The sequence below is a fragment of the Heteronotia binoei genome, chromosome 8 (assembly GCF_032191835.1).
Source record: "Heteronotia binoei isolate CCM8104 ecotype False Entrance Well chromosome 8, APGP_CSIRO_Hbin_v1, whole genome shotgun sequence".
Taxonomy (NCBI): domain Eukaryota; kingdom Metazoa; phylum Chordata; class Lepidosauria; order Squamata; family Gekkonidae; genus Heteronotia; species Heteronotia binoei.
In genome coordinates, this window is record NC_083230.1 from 45,458,466 (window position 1) to 45,485,031 (window position 26,566).

The 26,566-nt window shown below is 42.7% G+C and overlaps 1 protein-coding gene across 2 annotated transcripts in view; it reads left to right on the plus strand.

Moving 5' to 3' along the window:
* The window catches only part of MON2 (MON2 homolog, regulator of endosome-to-Golgi trafficking), a 131,345-nt gene that overhangs the window by 47,108 nt on the left and 57,671 nt on the right, over positions 1–26,566 (plus strand). For both annotated transcript variants that reach the window (XM_060244981.1, XM_060244982.1), the window contains exons 5-12: positions 10,593–10,722; positions 12,186–12,283; positions 14,175–14,300; positions 14,571–14,765; positions 17,250–17,374; positions 17,722–17,861; positions 19,489–19,642; positions 21,472–21,707. In XM_060244981.1, the coding sequence (XP_060100964.1) occupies positions 10,593–10,722; positions 12,186–12,283; positions 14,175–14,300; positions 14,571–14,765; positions 17,250–17,374; positions 17,722–17,861; positions 19,489–19,642; positions 21,472–21,707 (1,204 nt within the window). The remainder of the gene's footprint in view (positions 1–10,592; positions 10,723–12,185; positions 12,284–14,174; positions 14,301–14,570; positions 14,766–17,249; positions 17,375–17,721; positions 17,862–19,488; positions 19,643–21,471; positions 21,708–26,566) is intronic.

The window sequence follows — 26,566 nt, forward strand, 5'->3', positions numbered from 1 at the left end:
CTTCTTGGGCATATCCTTCCTTTTTACAAGATTGACCCCTGAGGGAGACTGCACGGAAGGAGTCTTATCTGCAGATTTTAAGAACATAAGAGAAGCCATGTTGGATCAGGCCAGTGGCCCATCCATTCCAACACAGAGGTCACACAGTGGCCAAAAAAACCCCAAGTGCCATCAGGAGGTCTACCAGTGGGGCCAGGACACTAGAAGCCCTCCTCCCCAGGACCGAGAATACAGAGCATCACTGCCCCAGACAGTTCAAACAATAAGCTGTGGCTAATAGCCACTGATGGACTTCTGCTCCATATGCTTATCCAATCCCCTCTTGAAGATGTCTATGCTTGTAGCCACCACCACCTCCCGTGGCAATGAATTCCATGTGTTAATCACCCTTTAGGTGAAGAAGTACTTCCTTTTATCCGTTCTAACCTGATTGCTCAGCAATTTCATTGAATGTCCACGAGTTCTCATATTGTGAGAAAGGGAGAAAAGTGCTTCTTTCTCTACCTGCTCTATCCCATGCATAATCTTGTAAACCTCTGTCATGTCACCCTTCAGTCAACATTTCTCCAGCTAAAGAGCCCCAAGCATTTTAACCTTTCTTCATAGGGAAAGTGTTCCGACCCTTTAATCATTCTAGTTGCCCTTTTCTGAACTTTTTCCAATTTATAATACAGGGGTGGCCAACAGTTGATTTTTTTTGCCTACAACTCCCATCAGCCCCAGCCAGCATGGCCAATGGCTCGGGCTGATGGGAGTTGTAGACAAAAAAACATTTGGAGAGCTACCGTTGGCCACCCCTGCTATAATATCATTTTTGAGGTTGCAGTGACCAGAAGTGTACACAATATTCCAAATGAGGCTGTACCTTCAAATTATACAGGGGCATTATGATACTGTCTGATTTGTTTTCAGTTCCCTTCCTAATAACTCCCAGCATAGCATTGGCCTTTTTTATTGCAATTGCACACTGTCTCGACATTTTCAGTGAGCTATCTACCACAACCCCAAGATCTCTCTCTTGGTCAGTCTCTGCCAGTTCACACCACATCAACTTGTATTCATAGTTAGGATTTTTGGCCCTAATGTGCATTACTTTGCACTTGGCCACATTGAACCTCATTGGCACCATTGATGCCCATTTGCCCAGCCTCGACAGATCCCTTTGGCTTGTCTTGCAATCCTCTCTGGTTCTCACCATCCTGAACAATTTAGTGTAGTCCACAAACTTAGCCACTTCATTGCTTGCTCCGAACTCCAAATCATTAATGAACAAGTTAAAAAGCATGGGACCCAGTACTGAGCCCTGTGACACCCCGGAACTTATCCTTCACTGAGAAAATTGCCCATTTATACTCACTCTCTATTTCCTATTAATTAGCCAGTTTTTGAGCCACAAGAGGACTTGTCCTTTTACCCCATGACTCTAGAGCTTACTAAGGAGACTTTGATGAGGAACTTTATCAAAAGCTTTCTGGAAGTCAAGGTAAACAGCATCTATTGGGTTCCCTCTGTCCACATGTTTGTTCACCCTCTCAAAGAACTCTAACAGGTTAGTGAGACAAGATCTTCTCTTACAGAACCCATGCTGAGTTTTCCTCAGTAACTTCTGTTCATCAATGTGCCCACTCATTCTCTCTTTGATAATGATTTCCACCAACTTTCCTGGAATTGAAGTCAGACTGACTGGCCTGTAATATCCCGAATCTCCTCTGGAACCCTTTTTAAAGAAGCGGGTGACATTTGCTACCTTCCAGTCCTCAGGAATGGAGGCAGATTTCAATGAAAGATTACATATTTTTGTCAAAGTTCACCTTTGAGTTCTTTCAGAACTCTTGGATGTATGCCATCCAGGTATGGTGACTTATCAGTTTCTAATTTGTCTATCAGTTATAGGACCTCCACTCTCGTCACCTCAATCTGACTCAGGTCTTTCAACACCCCTCCAAAAATTAGCGGTTCTGGAGTAGACAAACAAAGTTTTCTGCTCCATCTGAAGGTTTAATCAATGTTGTGTTTTTAAATATTTTAAACATCTTCTTCGTGGTCTCTGTGCTTCACACTCATGGGATAGAGCGCCTGTGCCGATCCCCGAATCAGTACCTAAAAAGCCCGGGATTTTTTCACGCTCAGCACCAACGGGCATGCGCAGGCGTCCCAGTGCGCATGCTCGCCGTCGCGAGGATCCAGCCAGTTCCTTTCTGACCGCTGTGCAGAGAGGATCTCCTTTGGTGTCCCCGGTCGGTAAAGTAATCTTGGATTGCTTTTTGCCTGTTGTATATAGCCTGTTATTTTCTTAGTGTAGTTAGTTAGTTAGTTGTTAGATAGTTAGTGTTGTTTAAAAAAAAAAAGAGAGATTGTTGGACTTGCCCTTCGGGGCTCGGTTTTTCCCCTTTTTTCCCCCTCAGAGACTTTCCTGGGTGGATTTTTTTCCTGGGTGTCTATGGAAAGACGTTGGGGGTTTTTTAAGAGGTGCCACTCCTGTGGGAAGAAGATTGCCCCCCCCCCATGGCCATTCCCTCTGTCTCCTCTGTCTGGGCGAGGGACATCACGTCGATTCTTGCGGTCACTGTCTGAGTTTTTCGAAACAAATTTGTAAGAACGGAGCGGCGAGGCTTTCGGCGGCTTTGGTCGAGTCGGCACTTCATCCTCAAAGGATGGCATCAGGCCCGTCGGTACCGATGGGTGAGGCCACGGCCCCGACGGTCACATCGACTGAGACTTCGCCAATCAGGACTGAGATGCCTGTCGAGCGCGGGCGTTCCATGAAACGGCCTTCTGAAGGGTCAGTGGACACCCCGGTAAAAAAGCATTGGGATGATTCGGGGACCCAATCATCCGTGCCAAAGAAGGGGAAATTGAAGGAGAAGTGGAAGAAGAGACCATCCCGCACCCCTTCGCCTTTGCATGACGCTTCGACATCGACAGCTCCACCGAGGAAGACCTTGGCGTCCCCGCATCATAGCCCTTCAGTGTCGAGAGGCAGTGCTTCGCAGCTGTGCCTATCGACATCGGAGCACGAGATCGACCTGACTCAGCGCTCCCACTCTTCAGAGTCCAGGCATCGCAGTGAGAGCGATTCGGTCTCGGAGGTGGAGGTGTCGGCGCCGATGGAGCTTTCAGCACCGATGGATCAGGCGAGAGGCCGGAGAGAGATGGAACCGACTACAGTAGCTCGTCGCTTCCCACCACTTCCACCATGGGAGCAGCGCCAGTGGCCTCCTTACCCTTATCCTTACCCACCGTACCAATGGTACCCTCCTCGCAAGTTCGCAGTCTGGGACCAGCAGTCCGAGGCATCCCACCTGTCCAAGCTGTCTCAACATTCTAGACGGCATCCTTTGGCATCGATCGCTGTCTCGCCTGACAGACGCGGCGTGGTGGTGGAGGAAGTCCAACCTTGGTCGTCGGTGTTGATCCGGTCGCCCGTCAGAGAGTCTACTCCGGTGGTCTCAGAACAATCTCTACATAGAGAGTCTTCATCGTCGGACTCCGAGGTCTTCAAGGAGGTTGGACCATATGTACCTTGTCCAAGAGTACGGGGCTGAGTTCCTCTTCACTCACCCAAAGCCAAACTCAGTGGTTGTTTCCTCCTCGTCAAAGGCCCGCAAGACGCACTCCTCTCCACCAGACAAGGAGGGAAAGAAGCTAAACCACGTCGGGAGGAAGTTCTACTCTGCTGGGGCACTGGGAGTAAAGGTATCTAACTATGCTCCGTGCATGGCTAGATACCAATACTCAGTGTGGGAATACTGCTCTCTGCTGAGATACCAATACTCAGTGTCTTCTCTGAGTGAGAAGAGGTCGGCTGCAAAGAAGTTGCAGAAGGAAGGCTTTGTTGTAGCCAAACAACAACTGGCTGCAGCAAAGCACATGGTCAACGTCTCAGCGAGGACCATCACTTCTGCCATCTGCCTCTGCCACCACTCCTGGCTCAGAGCTACGGCTCTCCAGCAGGACACCAGGGCCTTCGTCGAAGATCTTCCCTTCGAGGGTGAAGGCCTGTTCAGCTCTACCACCGACAATGCACTCCAGGAAATGGATAAAAGTATAAAAACTTCCAGGAACCTGGGCGTACCGGCATCTTCCAGAACTGTGAGACAGAAACAGTGGCATATGCCTTGGGCAAAAAAGCCGTACCAAAAGTTCTCCCCGGAACAGCAGTGGAGACCTCGCTCTGCTCAGCCTGAGAGTAGGTCCCCATACAGGGGGAACAACAGGAATCGTTATGCTTCACAGACCACCGGCAAGTCCAAGGGCACTCGCCCTCAAAAGCAGGGCCTTTAACTTTCTGGCAGCACGCGTCACCGTCCCCTCTTCCCCTTCGTCTATCCGCCTCCGCCCATTCCTGTTGGCCTGGGAGTCCATCACTACGGACAGGCAGGCTCTTTCCATCGTAGCGGAAGGCTACAAAATAGACTTCGCTCAGATTCTGAACCAATCTATGGTAATTACCACTCCCCCTTCCCCACCTCTGCTGGCGGAGGTGAGCAACCTCTTACAGAAACAAGCCATAGAGAGGGTCCCGATGGAGGCCAGGACGGGAGGCTTCTACTCTCGTTACTTCCTGGTTCCCAAGCGGGATGGGGGTCTAAGACCAATCATGGATCTTTGGAATCTGAACAAATTTATTTTGTACCAGAAGTTCAGAATGTCCACTCTGCAAACAATTCTGCCCCTCATCAACCAAGGAGATTAGATGGCAACGCTGGACCTCAAGGATGCATACTTCCACGTCAGCATCCATCCTGCGTTCAGACGTTTCCTTCGGTTTGCAGTAGGTTCTCAGCACTTCCAGTTCAAGGCCCTTCCGTTCGGTCTGTCCACTGCACCTCAGGTGTTCACGAAAATGATGAGCGTTGTGGTTGCCCATCTCCGGCTTCAAGGGATAGTCATCTTTCCATACATCGATGACTGGCTCTTTGTGGCGGATTCGAAAGAGAGTTTTTCATCCCACATTGCCATCAATCTTCGTCTTCTCGACACTTTGGGTCTGCAGGTCAATTTGGAGAAATCGCACCTTACTCCATCAAGGACAGTTCAGTTCATAGGGGCTTTGCTGGATACGAACCTTCATTGCGCGTTTCTGTCTCAGCAGAGAGCAATGAACATTATCAGCCTTGTTGAACTTCTGCAGAGTCGAATGTGGGGCACGGCGCAGCAGCTGCAGCGGATGCTGGGGCTGATGGCGGCGACTACAAGCGTGCTGCTCTTTGCAAAGCTGAGGATGAGAGGCCTACAGCTTTGGTTTCTTCATCAGTTTCTCCCGTTAAGGGACTCACCTCGAAAGAGGTTTGTAATTCCACCTGTGACACTTCAAACACTGCAGTGGTGGAAGTCAAAGGACAACATTTGTCAGGGAGCTCCCTTCCATCTACCTGCACCAGCTTTGACTATCACAGCAAATGCGTTTTTATGGGGTTGGGGGGCCCACATGGACGATCTGTGTGAGGGAGGTCCTTGGTCTTTGAAATTGACTCACTGCCACAAAAATTACTTGAAACTGCTGGCAGTTCACTTTGCTCTTCGGTCTTTCCGCCCCATAGTGGCGGAGAAGATTGTTGCTCTGCTAACAGACAATACCACTGCCCTGTGTTACATCAACAGGCAGGGAGGGACAGTCTCTTGACGGCTTTGTGCACTGGTGCTGGATCTGTGGTCGGAGTGCCTGGACCACGACATCTTTGTGAAGGCAGCGCATCTCCCAGGGGTCCTCAACTTGCAAGCAGACTCCCTCAGCAGTGGTGCGGCTTCCCCGCATGAGTAGGAGTTACAGTGGCGCTTCCTTCAACCCGTGTTTCAGTTCTAGGGGTATCCTCAGGTGGATGTCTTTGCCACATCCGAAAACCGGAAGTGTCCTCTGTTTTGCTCCAGAGGGGGCTCAGATCCAGAGTCGTTGGGGGACGGTCTGCTGTTCCCGTGGGAAGGTTGGTTCCTTTATCTGTTCCCACCTCTGCCACTACTGACGAGGGTGGTCAACAAGATCGCAAGAGAGAGACCATGCTGTATCCTGGTGACTCCCTGGTGGCCTCGCCAAAACTGGTTCCCGATCCTGCTCCAACTGGCGAGGGGGGCCTTCTACCATTTTCTGGCGGAACCGGACCTTCTATCAGCTCAGGACGGTCATGTATTCCATCACAACATGCCCCTCCTGAAGCTGACAGCGTGGTTCATCGACAATGTGGGTTCTCTAGCAGAGTCCAACATGTTTTCTTGAACAGCAGGAAACTTTCTACTCATGCTTCTTATGATAGGAAGTGGTGGAGGTTTCTGCAGTTCTTAGTTGATTCCTCAGTTTCACCTCAAAGGGTGGGATTGTTGGTAATTTTTGAGTTTTTGTTATCTCTGGTGGATGCTGGCCTTGTTTTCTCCTCCATCAAGGTTTATTTTGCGGCAATTTCTGCGTTCCATGAACCAGTTGAGGGGCACTCTGTTTTTGCACACCCTCATTCTAAGAGCTTTTTGAAGGGTTTGCTTAGGCTTCATCCTCCATCGAGATCACCCCCACAGGTGTGGGATTTGACTTTAGTGTTGGACAGGTTGACTCGACGTACTTTTGAGCCGATGGCCACATGTTCATTACAGCTTCTATCGTGGAAGACTGCTTTTTTGGTAGCCATCACATCAGCACGCCATGCATGGGAGCTCATGGGTATGCGTTGTGACTACCCATATCTAGTTTTTCAGGAGGCTGGAGTGTCGTTAGCTCCTGATATTTATTTTCTCCCCAAGGTGGTTTCTCAGTTCCACCTCAACTTAGAAGTTTGGTTGCCCACTTTTCATCCTACGCCTTCCTCGGATGAGGAACGTAGGTTGCATGCTCTAGATGTAAAGCGTGCTTTATTGTTTTATTTAAGTCGCTCCAAGAGTTTTCGTAAGGACCAGCAGCTTTTGTTTCTTATGCTGCTCCGAAGTTAGGTTCCAGGATCTCGTCTCAGTGGCTTTCAAAATGGCTCACTGAGACTATTAAACTGTGTTATTTGTTGGCAAAGAAGCTTTTACCTGGGCCTATTCGCAGACACTCTACAAGAGCGATGGCGACGTCGGTGGCGTTCCTGAAAGGCGTTTCCCTTACGGATGTTTGCAAGGCTGCCACCTGGTCCTCTCCACATACCTTTATGAAGCACTATGTGCTGGACGTGCATGCTCAACAGAGGACTCGTCTGGGAGCTGTGGTGCTGCAAGCTGTTTCTTCTGTTTGACCGTCTTCCCGCCTCCAGGTATGTATTGCTTGCTAATCTCCCATGAGTGTGAAGCACAGAGACCACAAATAAGATAGACAGGTTGCTTACCTGTAACTATAGATCTTCAAGTGGTTATCTGTGCATTCACACTACCCGCCCTCCTTCCAGTGGTCAGGAAGGAACTTGCAGGATCCTTGCGCTGGCACCAGCGAGCATGCGCACTGGGACGCCTGCGCATGCCCGTTGGTGCCGAGTGCGAAAAATCCCGGGCTTTTTAGGTACCGATTCAGGGATCGGCGCAGGCACTCTATCCCATGACTGTGAATGCACAGATGACCACTCGAAGATCTACAGTTACAGGTAAGCAACCTGTCTTTCTTCATCCCCAAATACTAGAACACATATTAAAACTAAGATAAAAGAATTAAAATTTAACTTGATTAAAATTGCCATAACTATTTAAAAACCATTTCAACCAAGGAGGACTTAGAATATTTCAAGAAAATGCTGGTATCCAAGGTTCTACTCTTGTAATGCAGCCATTGAGAATGCCTTATTTTCTGTCTCAAATTAGATGTTATATCTAGCACAAGTCTGGTCAGAGATAGTCCAGCCTGACTGTGACCTTTGCACAACCAAACATGACATCTGAGGACTGGTGTTCCTGTGCACACTGGAGCCTGATTCAGCTCAGGACTGTGGCCTTTCCTCCATGTGTTGCTTCCCAAAGCCAAAATGGGCTTAGAGACCATATTTTCTCTGCTATCAGGCTCTAGAGCAGTCACCAAGATTATTTCAGCTTGGGGATATGACAGAGGGAGGGAGGCTAAATCCCCTTCTTCCCCTACATCAGGGTTTCCCAAACTTTTCTTTCCCATGGCCTGGTTATTTTTACACTTCTCCTTCGTGGCCCACTAAAATTCTGGGGCCTTGGCAAAGTCCAGGGGTGTGGTAGTGATGTCATTATGATGTCATCGGGGTGCGTGCACTCTTTGTGCAATATCAATGGGGGCAGAAGATTGGGGTTCAGCCTAGGGGTGCAGGCACCACTAGCACCAAGCCTGGCCATGGGAGGTTGACATGTTCTCTGGGTATCATTCTGGCTTCTTAAACATGTTTCTTGACTTCATCAGGTACTTTAGTTCCAAAAAGATTTGTTGTAAATCCCTCAGGTGAGAATATCCATCTGTAGTACTGGAACAGATGTGGCTTTAGCATAGAGCCTGGCTGTATCCAGTGGATCATTTGGTATGTTTAGGATGATAGCTGGAGGCTTGTAGATATGTTTGCCAATCAGCAGGTTTTGGGTATAAGGTGGTGTCTATGCATCCTTTGTGTATTTTTACAGTAGTGTCCAGAAAATACATTTCTTGCATAGATTGGTTCATTGTCAGGTTGATGCAGTATGCAAAAAATTAAGATAAGCAGAGCTGAAACTGTTATTGTGTCTGAATGGTAAATGAGACCCAGTGCAAACTGTTGGGATAATTTGCTCCCTTATAATTAGGAAGTGAGCCACCCAGTGGTATATCTAGCCTACTTGGTGCCTGGGGAGGATAATTTTTAACACCCCTCCTCCTTTTTCTTCCATATGTCACAGCTGTTTTATCTTGCTGCAACACCCTAACTAATGTTTTGCAAGATCTGGCTGAACTGGGTGCAAAAAAGCAGAGAGAGAAAGGCTCCAGAGCTGTCAAACTCATTTGTTATAATAGCAGGCTTGATTGGTTTAGGTGTGATATGCAGAGAGGTAGTAGGTGTGGCAATACCAGCATTGGTTAATGAGATCTTAGGTCTCAGTCCCATCCAGGAAGATTCAGTCCAGGAGGATGCAAAGAATAAATGGATGTAAGTCTGACATTAAAAATCACATTTAAAACTAGCTGGGGGCATTTTAACCTTCCAGGACATTCAGTTGCTGACCTAAGAGTAGCAGTTCTCTTACAAGGGGATTTCAAAGGGAGATTAGAAAGAGAGACTGCAGAATTGCAATTGATAATAAAGTTCAAGACGATGCATCCTCCTGGACTGAATTGTGACCTAGGTTTCTTGCCTTATTACCAACATCTGCTGTTGTCATTCAGCAACTGAAATCACTCTGTTGTCCAAGATATAAGGACAGATAGACTCGCATCATATCTGTATCCAAAGAAGTGAGCAATGACTCATGAAAGCTCATGCCGTGCCACAAATTTTGTTAGTCATTAAGGTGCTATTGGACTCTTGATCTTTCCCACTAATAAGGACTGCAGTCTGTGCTGTTAGGTCCCCCCCCCCATCTGTAATAAATTGAGACGGAGAACTCTCCAAGTCAAAATCTACTCAGTGCTAGTGATGATAATGAAACTGTTAAAAAAGAAATGTGAAGAAAGGGAGCCAGCGAGCTAAGGGGGGAAAGAGGGAGATATGTTGAACATATAGAACTCTAAATGAATGTTTAAATGTTTAGCCATCTACTTCCAGTCATTAAAAAAAATAGAACCAACCTAGGTGTTGCAACTCCTAATCAGGGTCTTTTTGAAAGAAAATAAAATCTCAGATAGACAGAGAAATCTAATGTAAAAAAAAAATCAGAACAAACCAAAATAGTTTCCTTTTAATTCCTCTTTTACCTTATCCCAGCACATCTTTCCTGCACCTTCTTTCTTTCTTTTAACGTGTGTGTGTGAGAGAGATCATATCTCAAAGTGAACAGCAAAGCAGGGCTATCTCAGTATAAATTGTGCCTATCAGAGGAATCACCCTCCTTCCCCCCTCTGAAGAACAGTACATGCTCACGAAAGCTTATACCTTGAATAAAACTTTGTTGGTCTTAAAGGTGGCACTGGACTCAAACTTTGTTCTCTCTCTGTCAGTTCCCGTAGCAACTATCAGTACGATGTATTAAGGAAGTCTGCTTGAGTCTTGGAGAAAGGGAAGCTTAGTCTATCCTAGAGCTTTTTGCTATGCTCAGATTTTCCTGTGCCCCTAGTGGCTGCAACCAGAACTGCATCTTAAAATAAAAGGGAAGATGTTTGGCCAGAGGCAGCAGGACAGCACTGGCTTCAAGGGCCCCCTTCAAAGGCCTTCCTTAAGCTGCACCTGGGACCAGCCACACCCGTCTCACCCATCTTGGTACACCATGCTTTATATCAGCTAAAATTTCCAGTCATCAGATGAATGCCTTCTACTCTTGAAGTGAAAAGTTATGAGTTCATAAATCTGTCTTTTCTGGGGGAGAAGCATCCAAAATTAAAATAAATTTAGCATTCAAGATTTTGAAGGTAACTTGTGAGATTTCCTGTAGCTTAGTTTGTTTTGCACTTATAGTTGAAGAAAAATTATATAAAAATACCATGATACCAAAACTTCATTCTGTAGATCCAAAATTTATTTGACTTGTGTAATTAGAATTTTTTGGGTTTGTTTTAGGCAATAGTTCTTTGTTTTCGACTACATTTCACAAAAGACAATATCACAAATAATACTGCAGCGGCCACAGTACGGCAAGTAGTTACTGTTGTTTTTGAAAGAGTAGTTGCTGAAGATGAGCACTATAAAGGTGGGTATGTGTTTATATATGGTATATTTTGTAAATTTAATTGCTGTTTGGTATACCTGACAATGTTCTCTGCATAAGGGAATGAACAATCATGCTTTATACCAGCAAAAATTTCAAAACCACCGCTAATGCAGTAGTTTCTTGTTCTTATTTTTTTTAAAAAAGTATATTTTATATAGTATTCTTCCAAAAAGGTCATTCATGGGTTTATCTGCGCAACAGGGTTTTTAAAATTTTTATTTTGAATTCTCAATAGGGATACAGAAGGAGAAAAGGGGGAATGTGGAAAAGGCAGAAACATATATTAAATAAGTGCACAATATATGGGCAGTTTTACTAATACAAATACTGAAGATATTTCTTATTCAGTGTACAAATATGTAAGAAGAATAGTTTAGCCAATACATGACACGGCATGATATATTATAATAATAGCATGAGAGTATTTTGTGAGTGAGTGTGTGTGTGTGTGCGTGAATGTGAGCTCAGCCTCTCTGATCCAAGTCCAACAACCATCATACCTCAGTGATAAACTAAGGATGTTTTTTTAAAAAGATGTATGCAATGACTGAGATCCAGCCACCAGCTTTTCTCCTTGCATTTTTCTCCCACCTGGAAGTTCCTTTTGGCTCTGGAAACATTATTCCTGGGATTGAGGGACCAAAATAGCTGTGCAGGTCAAGTGATTGCACTAAGTATATTCCCCTCCATCCTCTTCTGCAACCACAGTTCCAGTTTCACCCTGCTATCCTTTCTCACATCAGCCACCTGACCCACATGACTCTTTGCCCATGATTCCAGAAATAATTTTTTAGGAGTGTTGGAAGGGACTGCTGCAGTGGGAAAAATGGATTCCACTTGTGGGAAGAACAGGATAGAAATTAAATGAACTAAATAAAAATAATAACTGGGAAAAATCTACACCCACCAATGAGCTGGCTGGATCCAAGGCAGTATGCATGTGATTTTCTTATGAGCAGGGCTGGCCCTGCCACTAGGCAAACTAAGCAATTGCCTAGGACACTGGCCTTCTGGGGGTGCCAGATTGGCCAACCCCCATGTGACTCAGTGATGTTATCAGTGCGGGGGGAGGGGACCAGAAGTTAGCCTGGCCTAGAGTGCCAGACAGTCTAGGGCCAGCCCTGCTTATGTGACTTTCTGATATAGAATTAAAATGGATTTCTCAGTAAAAGCTCAAGATCTTCCTTGACTTAGTATTTGTTAGGAAATGCAGTTATGGACCATTAATCTGCTAAATGTTTTCTGAATGCTTAGTGTTGTTTCTCTGAATTTGGAAAAGCAGCTGTGTGGGAGTGTCTTCTGTATGGTTCTAACAGGGAAACAGTGCCCTGGGGGTTGACATCTGCTGAAGCACTCACATTATTGCATCATCCCTGGTTAAAATGAGAGAGAGAACAAAATGTTTGGCACGTGTTCTTGAAGTGGATATGTGTTTTATGCAGATATTATTGAGCAACCAGTAGGAATTCAAGGAAACAGTAACAGAAGATCAGTCAGTTCCTTGAAACCCTGTGCTAAAGATGCATATATGCTTTTTCAGGTATTTCCTTTTAAAACTTTTTCTTATTAACTGTATATTTGTCGTTCTGGTTTTTTTATACATTAGAATTCATACAAAGGCTTCAGTTTATGCGAACAGACAGTTGTCATTCTAAACACATCTAATAAAAGATAACAGACTTAATATTGCATAGAAGAAATGCAGGACAGATTCTACTGCTCAACTGAATATTTTAGAGGAAAAACAACTGTTCATAGTATCCACTGAGACCAGTATCAATAAGCTGGTGCTTTCGCAAAACCAATTCAATGTGTTAATATAGGGTGGCCCTGACTTGGATAGCCTGGGATAATCCAATCTTGTCAGATCTCAGAAACTAAGCAGAGCCAGCCCAGGTTAGTATTTCGATGGGACACCACCAAGGTGCTCTGGGATTGCTACACAGATGCAGGCAATGGCAAACCACCTCTGAATGTTTTTTGCCTTGAAACCCTGGCAAGGCAACTTCAGCAAAAACAGAGTGAGAGCGAAAGAGAGCCTGACCAAATATAAAACTACAGGATGGGAAGTAATTAGCTAGTTAAAAGAGTCTGCTCAAGAGCTCTCCTGTGTTGGTGCCTTTTTCTATGGCTGCAGAGTTTTCCTTTTTGTCAGCAGTTTCCAAAGCCTCCAAGTCCAGACACCCAGAAGTATTTCTGCTTCCTTTAAAATGTGTGGTATCCATCTCCAGTTAATCTTAGTGTCTCCTTCAGCTCGTTAGTCTGCATTGGCATGCATAAATGGAGAGTTGCAAGTTGCATCTCAAACTCCTTTTATGGAACATCCTCCAAATTGTTCATAGGTTATTGTGACTTTCTGTATGTGGAGCTGCCCTTAACCCTCCACCAGAAACTCCAGCTGGTGCAGAACGCTGCTGCACAAATGTTGACATTGTTGCCTGTACAGGCACGGATCCATCCTGTGCTGCGTGAACTGCACTGGCTACCCATTGAGTACCGGATCTATTTCAAGGTATTTACATTTAAAGCCTTATACAGCCAGGGGCCAGCATACCTACGGGACCGCCTCTCCCTGTATGAGCCCTGTAGGTCTTTATGATCAGCAACCCAACAATTTCTGGTGATACCCGGCCCCAGAGATGTCCATCTGGCCTCTACGAGGGCCAGGGCCTTTTTGGTGGAATGAGCTCCCCCTGGAGATCTGGGCCCTGCAGAATCTGCTTCAATTTCACAGGGCATGTAAAACAGAGCTCTTTTGCCAGGCTTTCAGTGGATGTCACTTGTTACCGGCCTCCCCGCTTCATTCCATCCCAGTGCTATAACACCTGCTGGACCTGGACAATAGGCCATGTCTGTGAGGTGGAATTTGCCATTTTAGTACCTATTATTACTCTACAATTTTACATTTTATATATTTTAAACTGTTTTTTTACTGTTGATTGCTTTATGATGTAATCCACCCTGAGCCTGTTCTACGGAAAGTAGAATATAAATATATAAATAAATAAAATATAAATAAATAATATATATCATCATTGTGGTACAAAGGAGAAAGCAGGAAGTGCTGTACTTAATTAATATCCATTTGTTCATTTTAGAAACACATAATTTAGTAGACATCCTTTCAGATTTCACTAGATTCTGAAGAGTAATCACATGCAATTTTTAACAGAACTCTCCATAATATATTAAATATCACATTGACCTTATTACTTTACTAGTAATTATTTTCAAAACTGATGTCAAGAAAAACTGATATGAACCTCATACTAAAATTTTTGATATTTAATGCACATGAAACTACATTTTCATATGTACTTTTACTGTTGGAAGTGTGTAAAAGGCATAGAACCTTACAGTTTCTTTAGGCTGATGCATCCCAGTAAAATGAGACTACAAGACAATTTAGTCTGGCCATTTTCCTTTCTTAGGATCTTTGTCAACTGGTTAATGCTGATGCACCTTACTGGCTTGTAGGCATGACAGAAATGACCCGAACATTTGGTTTGGAACTTCTTGAGTCAGTCCTCAATGATTTTCCTCAAGTATTTTTACAAGTAAGTTTTTGTTTGCTTTTAATTTCAGAAAAGTGAACGTAGGGAATTTTGTAATTCAAGTTTTAGATATAGGATACATTCTAATTATAAAGTATGCAAGGATTGCTGAAAGAATATAACTTTTTTCAGTATGATGCTCTGCTACCCATAACACATAACTTCAAATTTCTTTCAGTTAACTTCACTTTCAGTAAATAATCAAAACTTAAGTATATGTGTGTTTTAAATAAGTCATACAGTATACTCTTAATACTTTTTTAAATCTTTCAGCATCAAGAATTTAGTTTCCTCCTTAAAGAAAGAGTTTGTCCTCTTGTAATAAAACTCTTTTCACCAAATATCAAATTCCGTCAAGGTTCCAGCACTTCATCTTCACCAGCACCAGTGGAGAAACCTTATTTTCCTATCTGCATGCGCCTTTTGAGAGTGGTCTCTGTTTTGATCAAGCAGTTTTATAGCTTGCTGGTAAGAGTGCAATTTTACTATCAGAGGGTTTTTTTTGCATTAGGGTCCTGAAGTATCTACCCCAGGCCCGTAGTTAGGGGGTCCAGGCCCCTCCAATCAAAGCCCTATGTAACCTTTCTGGCTCCACCTTCCTGCTGCCAGCCCCCCCTCTCCCCCACCACCAGCCTGAGGGCTCCTCCGCCTGCTGGTGGTGGCTGCTGTGCCTGTGGAACTCCACGCTATCCTGTGCTGATTTGTACTTCTGCCCGCCTCCTCCCATCCAGTGCAAGAAGTCTCAGTAAGTTACATGAAGACAGTCAGGATTTTGCACTGGCAGCCCCAACCAGAGCAGCTATGCAAGCAGACACACACATGCTTTTGCACTGGCAGCCCCAACTGGAGCAGCCCAGCACCCGGGAGTCGGAGCTCAGCGTCAGGCAGGCAGGTGACAGAATGGTAGCCTCCAAAGAAGGCAGCTCTCCTCCCCTTGCAAAGATCCACCACTTGGATTGGCTGCAGGGATGGATCTTCCTCTAGAGGGGGCTATTTGGAGCTGCTGCTTCTGTGTTGGAGCCCTCCCCCTGCCACACAAGCAAACAGTGGCAATGGGAAGCTGCTCCAAATCCACCCCCCCCCACACACACACACACATGCTTTTGTGCTGGTGACTCCAACCGGAGCAGCCCAGCACCTGGAGGTGGAGCTCAATGGCAGATGGTAGAATGGTAACCAGAGAAGAAGGCAGCTTGCCTCCCTTTGGCGCTCTCAGTTAAAAATAGTCTTCCACAACGAGAGCAGTTGCTAGTGCTTTTGCCTGGAGTCTTATATTGCTGCCTCAGAGGGAATTCTCATTGGTGCTCCTCTGTGCCTGGGCCTGCCCACTTCCCAGGATGTAAGAGGCAAGAGCGCTCCTGACAGACCTCAGTGAACAAAGTTTCTACTCAAGGTTAAAAGTGGGTTTTCTGTAGGTCAGCCAAGGGCCTTGGACTAATCCTGCTAGAAGCTGGTGCAGATGGGACTGTCTGGGGTACAGAGAGGAGACTCAGGACACTGAGTAAGGGGAGCTGGGGGTGGAATGGGAAAGAGGGGGCTTGGAGAGACAGTATAAGGCAGCTTCATGTGTGAAAAACCCAAAACATTTTTATGTGACCAATGTGTCCCACTAAATGAAAATCCTGGCTGTGGTCCCCACCAAATAAAAAATCCTGGCTACAGGCCTGATCCACCCAGTATTTACAATCTGTTTTGGAGGTCCTGCTAGTGGGGCTGTGTTCAGAAGTTAATCGGGTGGGGATCAAAGAAAGGGCTTTGTTTTTTGTGGTATCCTAGCTGTTATCCCCAGGGGAGCTCATGTGATGCCATCCTTACTGGCATTTTCACTGCCTTTTTTACAGGACTGATGCACTCTTGGATGTGCTAAAGAAGCAGTCAGTGAACACATAATTCCCATTTAAACAAGAAAACACTAATATTCTTTATCTGTTAAGCAAGATGACAGTTCAGGTAGTGGTAATCTCATTGTGTGCTCCCAGAGGTCTGCAGAAGAACAGAGGGCAAAAGTATATGGCTGTGACAACTCCATGAACTAGTGAAATTATAATGCTTTCTCTTGTCTAGAGATGTTAGGTACAGCCTGGCAACAGGGGTATGGAGAAAACTTAGCAGCGGGGGAGGCCTGCCTTACATTTCAGTCACAGTGCCAGCAATGCTGCAACATCACTTTGGCACATGCTGGAAGTAATGTTATTGCAATGTGTGGACACTGTGGTATTTGAGCAAAAACTCTATGGTAAAAACAGCTTCTATCATAAGAGTTTTTGCCCCAAAACTAGAGCATCCCTGTTGCTAAGATGACAGGCTGGGCCTCTCCCACTGGAGCAGGGTCCCATGGTAGCGGATCCCTTGCCCCTAGCAGTGGTCTGGCAGCCCTACTGTTGTCTCTCCCTCCTGTTTTCAGAAATTCAAGAATAATGCTGCTATAAATCATTCTAGGGCTGTGTTTTAACATTAATATTAGTTAGAATTTGTTCCAACATTGTGCTGAGCAATCATTAAATGTTGGTGTAGCCATTGGTCACTTTGCCTGGTCCCTCCTTGGCCCTGTTCTTACAAATTTTACTACCTAACAATATTCCCTTTACATTTAGTCCCCTTTCCTCAGTCCCTCTTTCAAGGAGTCTTGAAGCTGGGGCCAGGATCTTCCTGAACTTGCCTGCAACCTTTGCTTGATTGCCATGTCTATCGGCACCTTCGTTGTCCTGATCTCCCAAAAAGTCACTGCTTGCTTGCCGTCCTCTTCTTCCCTCCTTTCCACCACTGCCAGCTTTCTTGGTGACTCCCCCAGCTGCTGTTGATCCCCGTTTAAATCACCCCACCAACTACTTGTTAACAGAGGAAAGCCGGGGTACCAGTCACAGTGTTAAATAGGTTGACACATATGGGGGATTAGAGAAGAGAATGCTTCTTCAGAATTTTAGTTAATAAAGCTTTTTTGTTGTTGTTTAGGTAACTGAATGTGAGATATTTCTATCATTGCTTGTGAAATTTCTGGATGCAGACAAACCTCAGTGGCTAAGAGCTGTGGCAGTAGAATCAATACACAGACTTTGTGTGCAACCTCAGTTGTTAAGGTAGTGTTTATGCAGTATTTCATATACTGAAAGAAGAAAAAATGGTGTTAAATGTTTTGTAAAATAAAATGTATTGACTTCTTTTTGAATTTGTGTATGTGAAGGATTATGTGACACTGATTTTAATATTCTCTAATCTGCTATGTGTCGAGTATAAAAATTGTGCTGTTGAGTATAAAAATACAGAATATGAAGGCTTTGTATGTCTAGTACTACCTAATATTCCCCATTAGTGTAAGGAAGCCTTAATAATTATTAATGTGGGGTTACAGAAGCTATTGATTAATTGACAAGAATTTTCAGAGCAAAAAAAGAATGTATTTTGCTATGTTTTAACTTTTCATCAGGTCCTTCTGTCAATCCTATGATATGAAGCAGCACTCTACCAAGGTATTCCGTGACATTGTGAATGCTTTGGGGTCATTTATTCAATCACTGTTTCTTGTACCAAACACAGGAAATGCATCTACTACAGTAAACCAAACAGGTAAACACATATTTGCTCTTTTCTAGTCACTTGCTAATGAAATTTTCTTAGAAGCCATTCCAGTTTTATTAGATAGGAGATCTGAATAAATTTTAATGCAAGGACTTCCTACTAACCTCAACCAGCGATGAATCACAGACATGAGCTGGTGAAGAGGGAGGGGTGGCTGTCTTCCAGCTTTACCCCCCACCCGGCTTCCTTGTGCAGCATCAGCCTAGCTTTGCTGGGAGGGGAGAGGAAGTGGTCATGGTCTGTCAGGCCGCTGTGGCCCTCACTAGATGCTTTGTTAGCTGGAGCCCCTATTTTGAATGTATGTACCTCTTCACCCAAAGAGTGATTAACCCATGGAATTCACTGCCACTGGAGGAGGTGGTGGCTACAAGCATAGACAGCTTCAAGAGGGGATTGGATAAACACAGGAAGCATCAGTGGCTATTAGCCACAAGGCATAGATGGAACTCTCTGTCTGGGGCAAATGATGCTCTATATTTTTGGTTCTTCGTGGGGTGGCAACAGTGGGAGGGCTTCTAGTGTCCTGGCCCCACTGGTGGACCTCCTGATGACACCTGGTTTTATGACCGCTGTGTGACACAGAGTGTTGGACTGGATGGGCCATGGCTTCTCTTGTGTTCTTATGTTCTTACCTGATGCTGGGACAGAGTAGGGAACCTGCTGGTATACCACCAAACCACTACCTAGTAGTCTCCCTGCATGAGATGGCAGAGGCAGTCTTGAACTTGGCATTGAGGACCACAAGCTTTGTTTCCTTAGGGACTTAAATATTCATGCCAAGACTGCTCAAACAGGAGCAGTTCAAGACTTCATGGCTGCCATGACAATAATAGAACTCTCCCAGAATATTAAGAAATGTGCATGCACTGAATGGTGCTGGGCATAACTCAGGGAATCTAAATCTTGATTGAATTGTAGAAATAGTCTCATCAAATCTCCTCCAAAGAAAGAGAGAGGGAGGGAGACAGCTTTGTCTGTTGCACCGCCTTTATCCTCAGCAGGTCCAGTGTCTTCCAAGCAACCTCTCATCTGTGTTTAAATCAAGTGTCCTTTTTAAGTCTATGAAAGAATTGTTAAGACAGTGAATCACAGAGAATCTTGGCCAGCATTAGTCTCAACAGATGTCTTTATGCAACCTTTGTCTTGCTTTTCTCATTTGCCTGCTTTTTCTCTCTTAAAAAAGGGGTTTTTTTCCTTTAACAGACCTGAAAAAGAATTGTGAAAGTTTACCATAAGAAGAAATTATATTCCTGCCATCTGATATTTTAAAATTATTGTTGTATCTGACTTTTAAAAATGATTTTTGCAAAACATGACTTTCTGCACAAGCAATATCATGGGGCTGTTGGGTTTTTTGTTTGCTGATAGTGATATTAAATCCTTGACCTCTCAGTGTTCTTATGTGTGGAATGTTAACAAGACTTCTTTTGACTAAGCAGCAATGTAATGGCATGGGTTTGCCAGCAGGAGGCATTCAAAATAGATAGGAAGAAATGGTTTCCTTGGCCTTCTTGAATATGCGTGGGCTCTTACAATGTGAAGTGTCAGAAGGTATCTTCTGTTATTACACTAAAAATAAAGTGTGGTTAATCTTGTTTTTTAATTTACTAAACAGGAGGCAGTGTGCCTGTGGGTACAGCCTCAGCACAGACAAATCCAGGAATGCTAGGAATGAGCGGAAGTGTGACTGTGTTGCCTGCTTTTGAGTACAGAGGTACCTGGATACCAATCCTCAGTATATCAGCACAGGGCAGTGCAAAAGCTACTTAGTAAGTAAAATTGTTACCTTTATTGTACAAGTATATGTCATTCTTAGCAATTATAAACAGGAGTATGGGTGGGGTAGTCTTGATTATTCCCCTTCACACCAATATGTACCCTGTTACCATACCCCAAAGAAAAGAAAAATCTTTAGTACAGGTCATAACAGTAGTAATAGCTATAGTTACTGCTATTCTGCATGTCTCTTACAAAAGAAAAACTTAGAGTGGTTGACATAACAAAACAGACTCAAGCTCAAAAATCTGTTAAATTTTTCCCATAGCGGCAACATGTACACCAACTGCTATAATATTAAAGCAATAAAATTTAAAGCCAGAATTACTGTTGTTGTGGATACATTTGGCAGATGGTGCTATGAAGCAGGTCGCTGGAATAATTCTGAGGCAGCTACTTTGGAAGTTGACTGGGATAGCAGGAAGCAATCGCTACCAGAGTGAACTGTTTGACTGGCTCTTTATGTCTCTGGTTGTTGGCAGAAACTTATATCTTTCTTGTTAGAACTGGTTCTTCTCCTGTCTGACCAGAAATCTGAGTTAAAGTTTAAAGTGGTGCCCCCTTTTTAATTGGATGCATATTTATTTACTTGGACTGCTAATCTGTCTAATGCATAGATGTAGCTACGTTTTCTTTAGCTGCGTCCTTAGGGATTTAAGTTTAGTGTACTTAGAACAGGTGACCTAAACTTGATCATAACATAAACGTTATTTCAATGCAAGATCAGTTCACAGAATCAGCAAATAATAAAAGGAAAAACATGCAATGCAACAATCCCAAAACAATGAATGCAAATTACAAGGACGGACAAAAATATGTAATACCCTCCTCAAACAGATAGGCAAAATTACTGGAACTCAGTCACCCATTTGTGTATTTCACACGCCTATAGGCAAATTTTGGCAATATTGTAAGTTACCTACTGGGAGGGGTCAACAAGAATGAAAGAGACCTAAAGTTGTTTCAGTATATTTGAGACAACTGGAGCGATATACTGATGTTGGATGTCATTATAGAATGTACAGTGCAGCAGAACATGTTCAGTAGACTCCACTGTCCATGTATGACATGGGAAAAGCTGTTGAGGATGTGGGATACGATGGTATCTGCCTTCCAGAAAAGCTGAAGGTAGAGCATTAAAGTGTGACAAGGGTAAAAATTCTCCAAGGAATCTAAAATAATCTGCTGATTGAAAACATTTGGCATGCTGCAGAATAACTGGATATTTCTGTATCTGAGCCCTGTCTGACTGTAGGACATGATTCCAGAACTGCTGTTTAATTGTAAATAAGTGACCTATGACTGTAATTTTTTTTCAAGGAACTGTTTACACAAATGCATATTGTAGTATTTAATGTTGCATTTGTAATATAGAGATTCTGAATAAAAAAATAGGACTCTTTACCGTGGCTAAATGATTAAGTGCATGCTCATCTTACAGTCAGGGTTTGGTATCAGGGAAGCACCTGAGAAGTTACAGGCAGCTAGCATTTCCTAGTCATTGGAGCACAGAACAATTATATTGTTTTATTAGACTTGAGGTGAAATCTCCATTATTTTCACACTCCTCCCCCCCCCCCCTTTGGAGAATAATAAGGTGTACATTACAACTTAACTACCATTTTAGCTAAATTGGGTAGCTTGTTGATTGAAGTTGCACTGTAATGACATTTCTGTTCCCTGTTAAGGGTTAATTTATATTATGGTCTTTTGCAACATAGTTAATAAATAAACCCAGTGCATTTCAATAAATTGGATAAGAAGAATGATTTCTGCTTTCATTCTTAGATATATCTATTTTTGTTGTTTTTCATTTTTGTAGTCTAGAAATGTTAGACAAAGTGGAGCCACCTACCATTCCTGAAGGGTATGCTATGTCAGTGGCATTCCATTGTTTACTGGATCTTGTTCGTGGTATCACTAATATGATTGAAGAAGAATTAGGACAAGTTGAAACAGGCAGTGAGATAACAACACCTGATTCACAGTCTTCACCCACACAGTCTTCAGACCTTCAAGATTTGCATTCAGCATCTGACCAAACTGACAAAGAAACAGGTATATGATGTTGCTTGGAGAACAGAAAAAAATGTGTCATGATTTTGGGGCACAGATATGGATGAAATTTCCATTTGAAAATTACTTTGTAAGTAATCTTAGGGTCGTTCTGCAGTGCAGCCCAAAGTGATCCTATGAGACTGGCTAGGAGGTTTTACTCACTAGCCCAGCTCATCACTCTTTTTTTTTTTTACAACTTACATTTTTATTATTTTAACTTGGTATAAAAAAGACATCACTTACAGGAAAAAAATACAGAAAAAGTGCAGAAGTTAAATATAAATACATTTTACATACACAAAACCTTAACTCATGTTACAAGCTAACAACATATTTGAAGAGCCAATTAGTACAGAATGTAATCCAGATATTTAGTTGGAGTAGATGAGCTGGAAGACAGATTTTCATTTATATATGCAAGGAATCCAGACCATTTTTCAACAAAGGTATCTGCTACTAATGGATTTTCAAATTTCAATATGCAGGATGCCAACTTATCTTGAATCAAGAGATCCCAGACTTTATCAAACCATTGACGAATATTAGGACCTTTGTCAGATTTCCAACATTGTGCCACCTTGATTTTAGCTGCCATTAATAAAATAGAAAATAGTTCTAATTTCTATTTAGAACACGTATTATTATTCCACATATTCAGCAGAATCAGCTCTGGTACTAGAGGGATATCACATCCACTTATTTTTGTAGCAATCTTTAGCAATTATTTCCTAAATAGTTTTATCTTGGGACATTCCCACCAACAATGTTTTAATGTGCCTGTTTCTCCACATCCTTTCCAACAACTTGGATTTGGGATTAATTTGCTACAAAACATAGTATACGGCGTTCAATACCATCTGGACCAGACTTTAAAGTTTTGGATTTTAATATAAGAGGATCTTGATTTAAATAAAGAGCTTTTCCATACTGAGTTCCATTGTTCTTCCGAGAAAACTTTCCCAAAGTCTTTCTGCCTCTGATTTTGTTGCAATGTACAAGTTTAGTAACTGATAAATATTTGAAATTACCCCTCTAACAGCTGTAGAGCTATTCTTTAACCTAATTTCAAAGGCATTTAATTGTCTGTAAGAGGTATGATTTTGTTCAAGGTATCATGTGTTTGATACTATTGCATCCAGGGGATTTTGATTTTATGTTTTGCTTCTAGTTGGGCTATTGAACTAAGTTTACCGTTGATTGTAATGTCTATTAGACGAAAAAAAAAATTCACGCCAGAGTTTAAAATCATTCAAATTTTTCCCTGGTAAAACCAGGTTTGTCCAAGAAAAGCCATAAAAGGGGAGGTGGCTGGTGTTAAAACCTCTCTAAATTTATTCCATAAATTAAGTATATGTTCTGTGAAAGGATTGTTCAAGACCATTTTTGGTGTTTCAGATTTCCCAAGCCAAATGACCTCATGTAGCAACGCCTCTCTTGGCGAAGCCTTTTCAATACTTAGCCACGCTGAATCATAGTACAGATTTGCATATGAAAGTATATATTTTAATTGAGATGCTACATAGTATTTCGCTAAGAGGGGAACATCCAAACCTCCTGATGACGTAGGTTTTGATATCATAGGAAGGGAGAGTCTATGGTGTTTATAGTTCCACAGGAAATCCATAAAGGCTTTTTGCCACCTTTGCGAATCACTTCTATCAATTGGAATAGGCAGATTCTGAAATAAAAATAGAAATTTTGGTAATAAAAAAGATTTTAAAAGATCAGTTTTCTCAAGCAGTGAAAAAGAACCTCTGGACCATTCAGATAACGAATTCTTTATGGAAAGAAAAAGGGGAGAATAATTCACTTGAGCTAAATCTTTGAGGTTCAGCAGTATATTAATCCCCAGATATCGCCAAGATTTTTCCACCCAGTTGTAAGAAAATTGAGTTAAAATACTTTGTTTCATCATGGGTGCAATTACTATAGGATAAATTTTGGATTTATAAAAATGAACAGTAAATCCCGAATGAATACTAAATTGATCAATTATTGATTTTAATTTTTTAAGGGAGACAAGAGGATTACTAAAATAGAACAGAGTATCATCCGCAAAAAGACTAATTTTATGTGTTCTATCTTTTAGAACAATGCCTTCCACTTCTGGGTCTTCTCTGACTGCATGAGCCAGCGGCTCTAACGACAACGCAAATAAAATTGGTGACAAAGGGCAACCCTGCCTAGTGCCCCTATCTAGAATTAAATTATCTGTTCTGAATTGATTAATAGAAATTTGGGCATTTGGCACATTATATATGGCATCTATAGAGCACACAAAGTTAGGACCAAATTGCATAGAGTTTAATACTGATTTTAAAAAAGGGATTTCTAATTTATCAAATGCTTTTTCGGCTTCTAGTGAGAGAATTAACGAGGGGATCTTAGATGACCTACAGTAGTGAATCAGATTGAGAGTTCTGCGAACATTTTCATTAATAGATCGACCCGGGATGAAGCCAGATTGATCACTACTAATGTAATGTGAAATGATCTTATTCAATCTTTCAGCTAAAATGGTAGAAAAAAAATTTAAAATCATGATTCAAGATAGAAATTGGTCGGTATGATGATGGGCTTAGTTTATCTTTTCCTGTCTTGTGAATCACAATAACTTTCGCTTCCTTCCAGGTTTTGGGTAAGGTACCAGAAGACATGATAAAGTTACAAGTATTTAGGAGATGCTCTGCAATTTGAGTCTTAAAGTGCTTATAAAACTCAACTGAGAAGCCGTCTCTCCCAACAGCTTTATTATTTTTAATTTTAGCGACAGCTCATCACTCTTATACTCCTCGTACCGTCACATTTTTGTTTTGTCCTTCATCCAAGAAGCTCAGAGCAGTGCATACCTCTCCACATCGTTTTATCCTAGAATATGCTGAGACATACTGGTCCATAGTGTGTTCCAGGATAAAATGGGTGAGGGGAGGATGTAAATTCAGTGCTTTCCTGGATGGCCTGCCCAGTTGCACTATACCAGGGTCTAATGGCACAATTAGTTTAGTGTAGTTTGGGGCTCTGAACTTCTGTTTTTTCAAACATTGTGGCTTATGGTAGTGTTTTTCAAACAGGTTTGTGAAGGTTCTCCAGGTCATCCTTCCATCCTTATTAAGGACCGAGGACGTGACCTTTTCACACCCTTCCAACTACCATGAAAACCCTCTCAGCTTTCTAGGACTGAGGCATAAACAGCCTCAGAGGAATAGTGAGGAGTCGACTTCCCCTTCTTTCAAAGGTCAGGAAGTTGTAGAGCTGCCACCACTCGCAGTCTTCTGTCGACTAGCTCACCTCTGAGCTTGAGCCAGAAAAAATGCATTAATTGCAAGGATCCAGTAGTTCAGTCTGAGGTACTCTAATTGGCTGAGCTGTATGCAGTCCTAATACAGTCAATGTAGTTACATCAAGTATAAAATAGAGCCAGTTTTCACTCTATTTTCCAATGCAGAGGATACACCAGCAAGGGAGACCACGCTATTTAATAACAACAACCAATAGCAGTTTTCAGCTGAACACCAGAAATTCAGGTTTTGAGTGATGTTGGTTTTTTGTTTTTATGAGCAGCTATAAACATTTTCTAGCCCCTTTCCTACCCTTATTTACCTGATCTTTGGCTCAAATCAAATAATAAGAAAATGCCTTGGTTTTTCCAGCTCAAAGCCCCTTCCAATCAAGGGATGAGATTGAGTAGTACTTGAAACCTTTCAAGCTGTGGCCCTGTAGAATCAGCTACCCTCAGAAAACATGTGTTTTTCTTAAACCATTTTTAAAGTTTAGCTAATACAGATTTTACTGTGTGGTTTTTACACAAGAGGATGGAAATCTCCATGGAGCAAGTGTGAATGGCAGTGTTGGAAGGATTCTGTCCAGTACACAATGTACGCTGTTGGAGGAGAGGGGAGGGGTTATGGGAAACATGAAATTTTAAAATCAAAATGAGGTCTCTGGGTTTGAGAACTACTGTCTTAAAAAACAATTTCTGCAATTGAGGCTACTTTCACAAGTACATGGTTCCTGCTCTTCAAAGGAAAAACTAAAATCCTATTGGCTATGCGTAAACCTTTGGATGCACTGGGATGGATCCAGCCATGCTGCAAGGAGCCTTCCTCCACTTTAATATCAATGGACAGTAAACTGGATATTTGTGAATAGAGTTTTGGAGGGTTTGTTGCTGAATTGGAGTATTTAGAGTTTATTAATCTGTGATCTCTGATCACCATCTTCAAGTACTTGAAGGGCTTTTGGATTGGTATAGGGAGGAGTAAAATTGCTTAAAGACTTTCAAAATGGATTTTGAGGAAGTGCATAAAGTACCGTTGCGGTCTCTAAGACCCTTTACATTTAAATTAGCGGCTTGGTGACTACCACCTTTGTACCTTGAACTTTATACCAATAAAGCTTTTCTATTAAAAAAAAAAAATTGAAGGGCTGTCATATAGAGGATGGTGTGGAATTGTTTTCTGTGGCCCTGGAAGGTAGAATCAGAACAAATGGGTTGAAATTAAATCAAAAGAGTTTCCGGCTCAACATTAGGAAAAACTTCCTGACCGTTAGAGTGATTCCTCAGTGGAACAGGCTTCCTCGGGAGGTGGTGGAGGTTTTTAAACAGAGGCTAGATGGCCATCTGACAGCAATGAGGATCCTGTGAATTTAGGGGGAGGTGTTTGTAAGTTTCCTGCATTGTGCAGGGGGTTGGACTAGATGGCCCTAGAGGTCCCTTCCAACTCTATGATTCTATGAAAATTCCTAAATTTCAAAATGGGGACCAATGTAATATGCTCAGGCTTGCAAAATAACAGAAAAAGGATAAAAGATTGTAATAACTTCAATGTACTATTGCAATTGCTAAATATTATTATTAA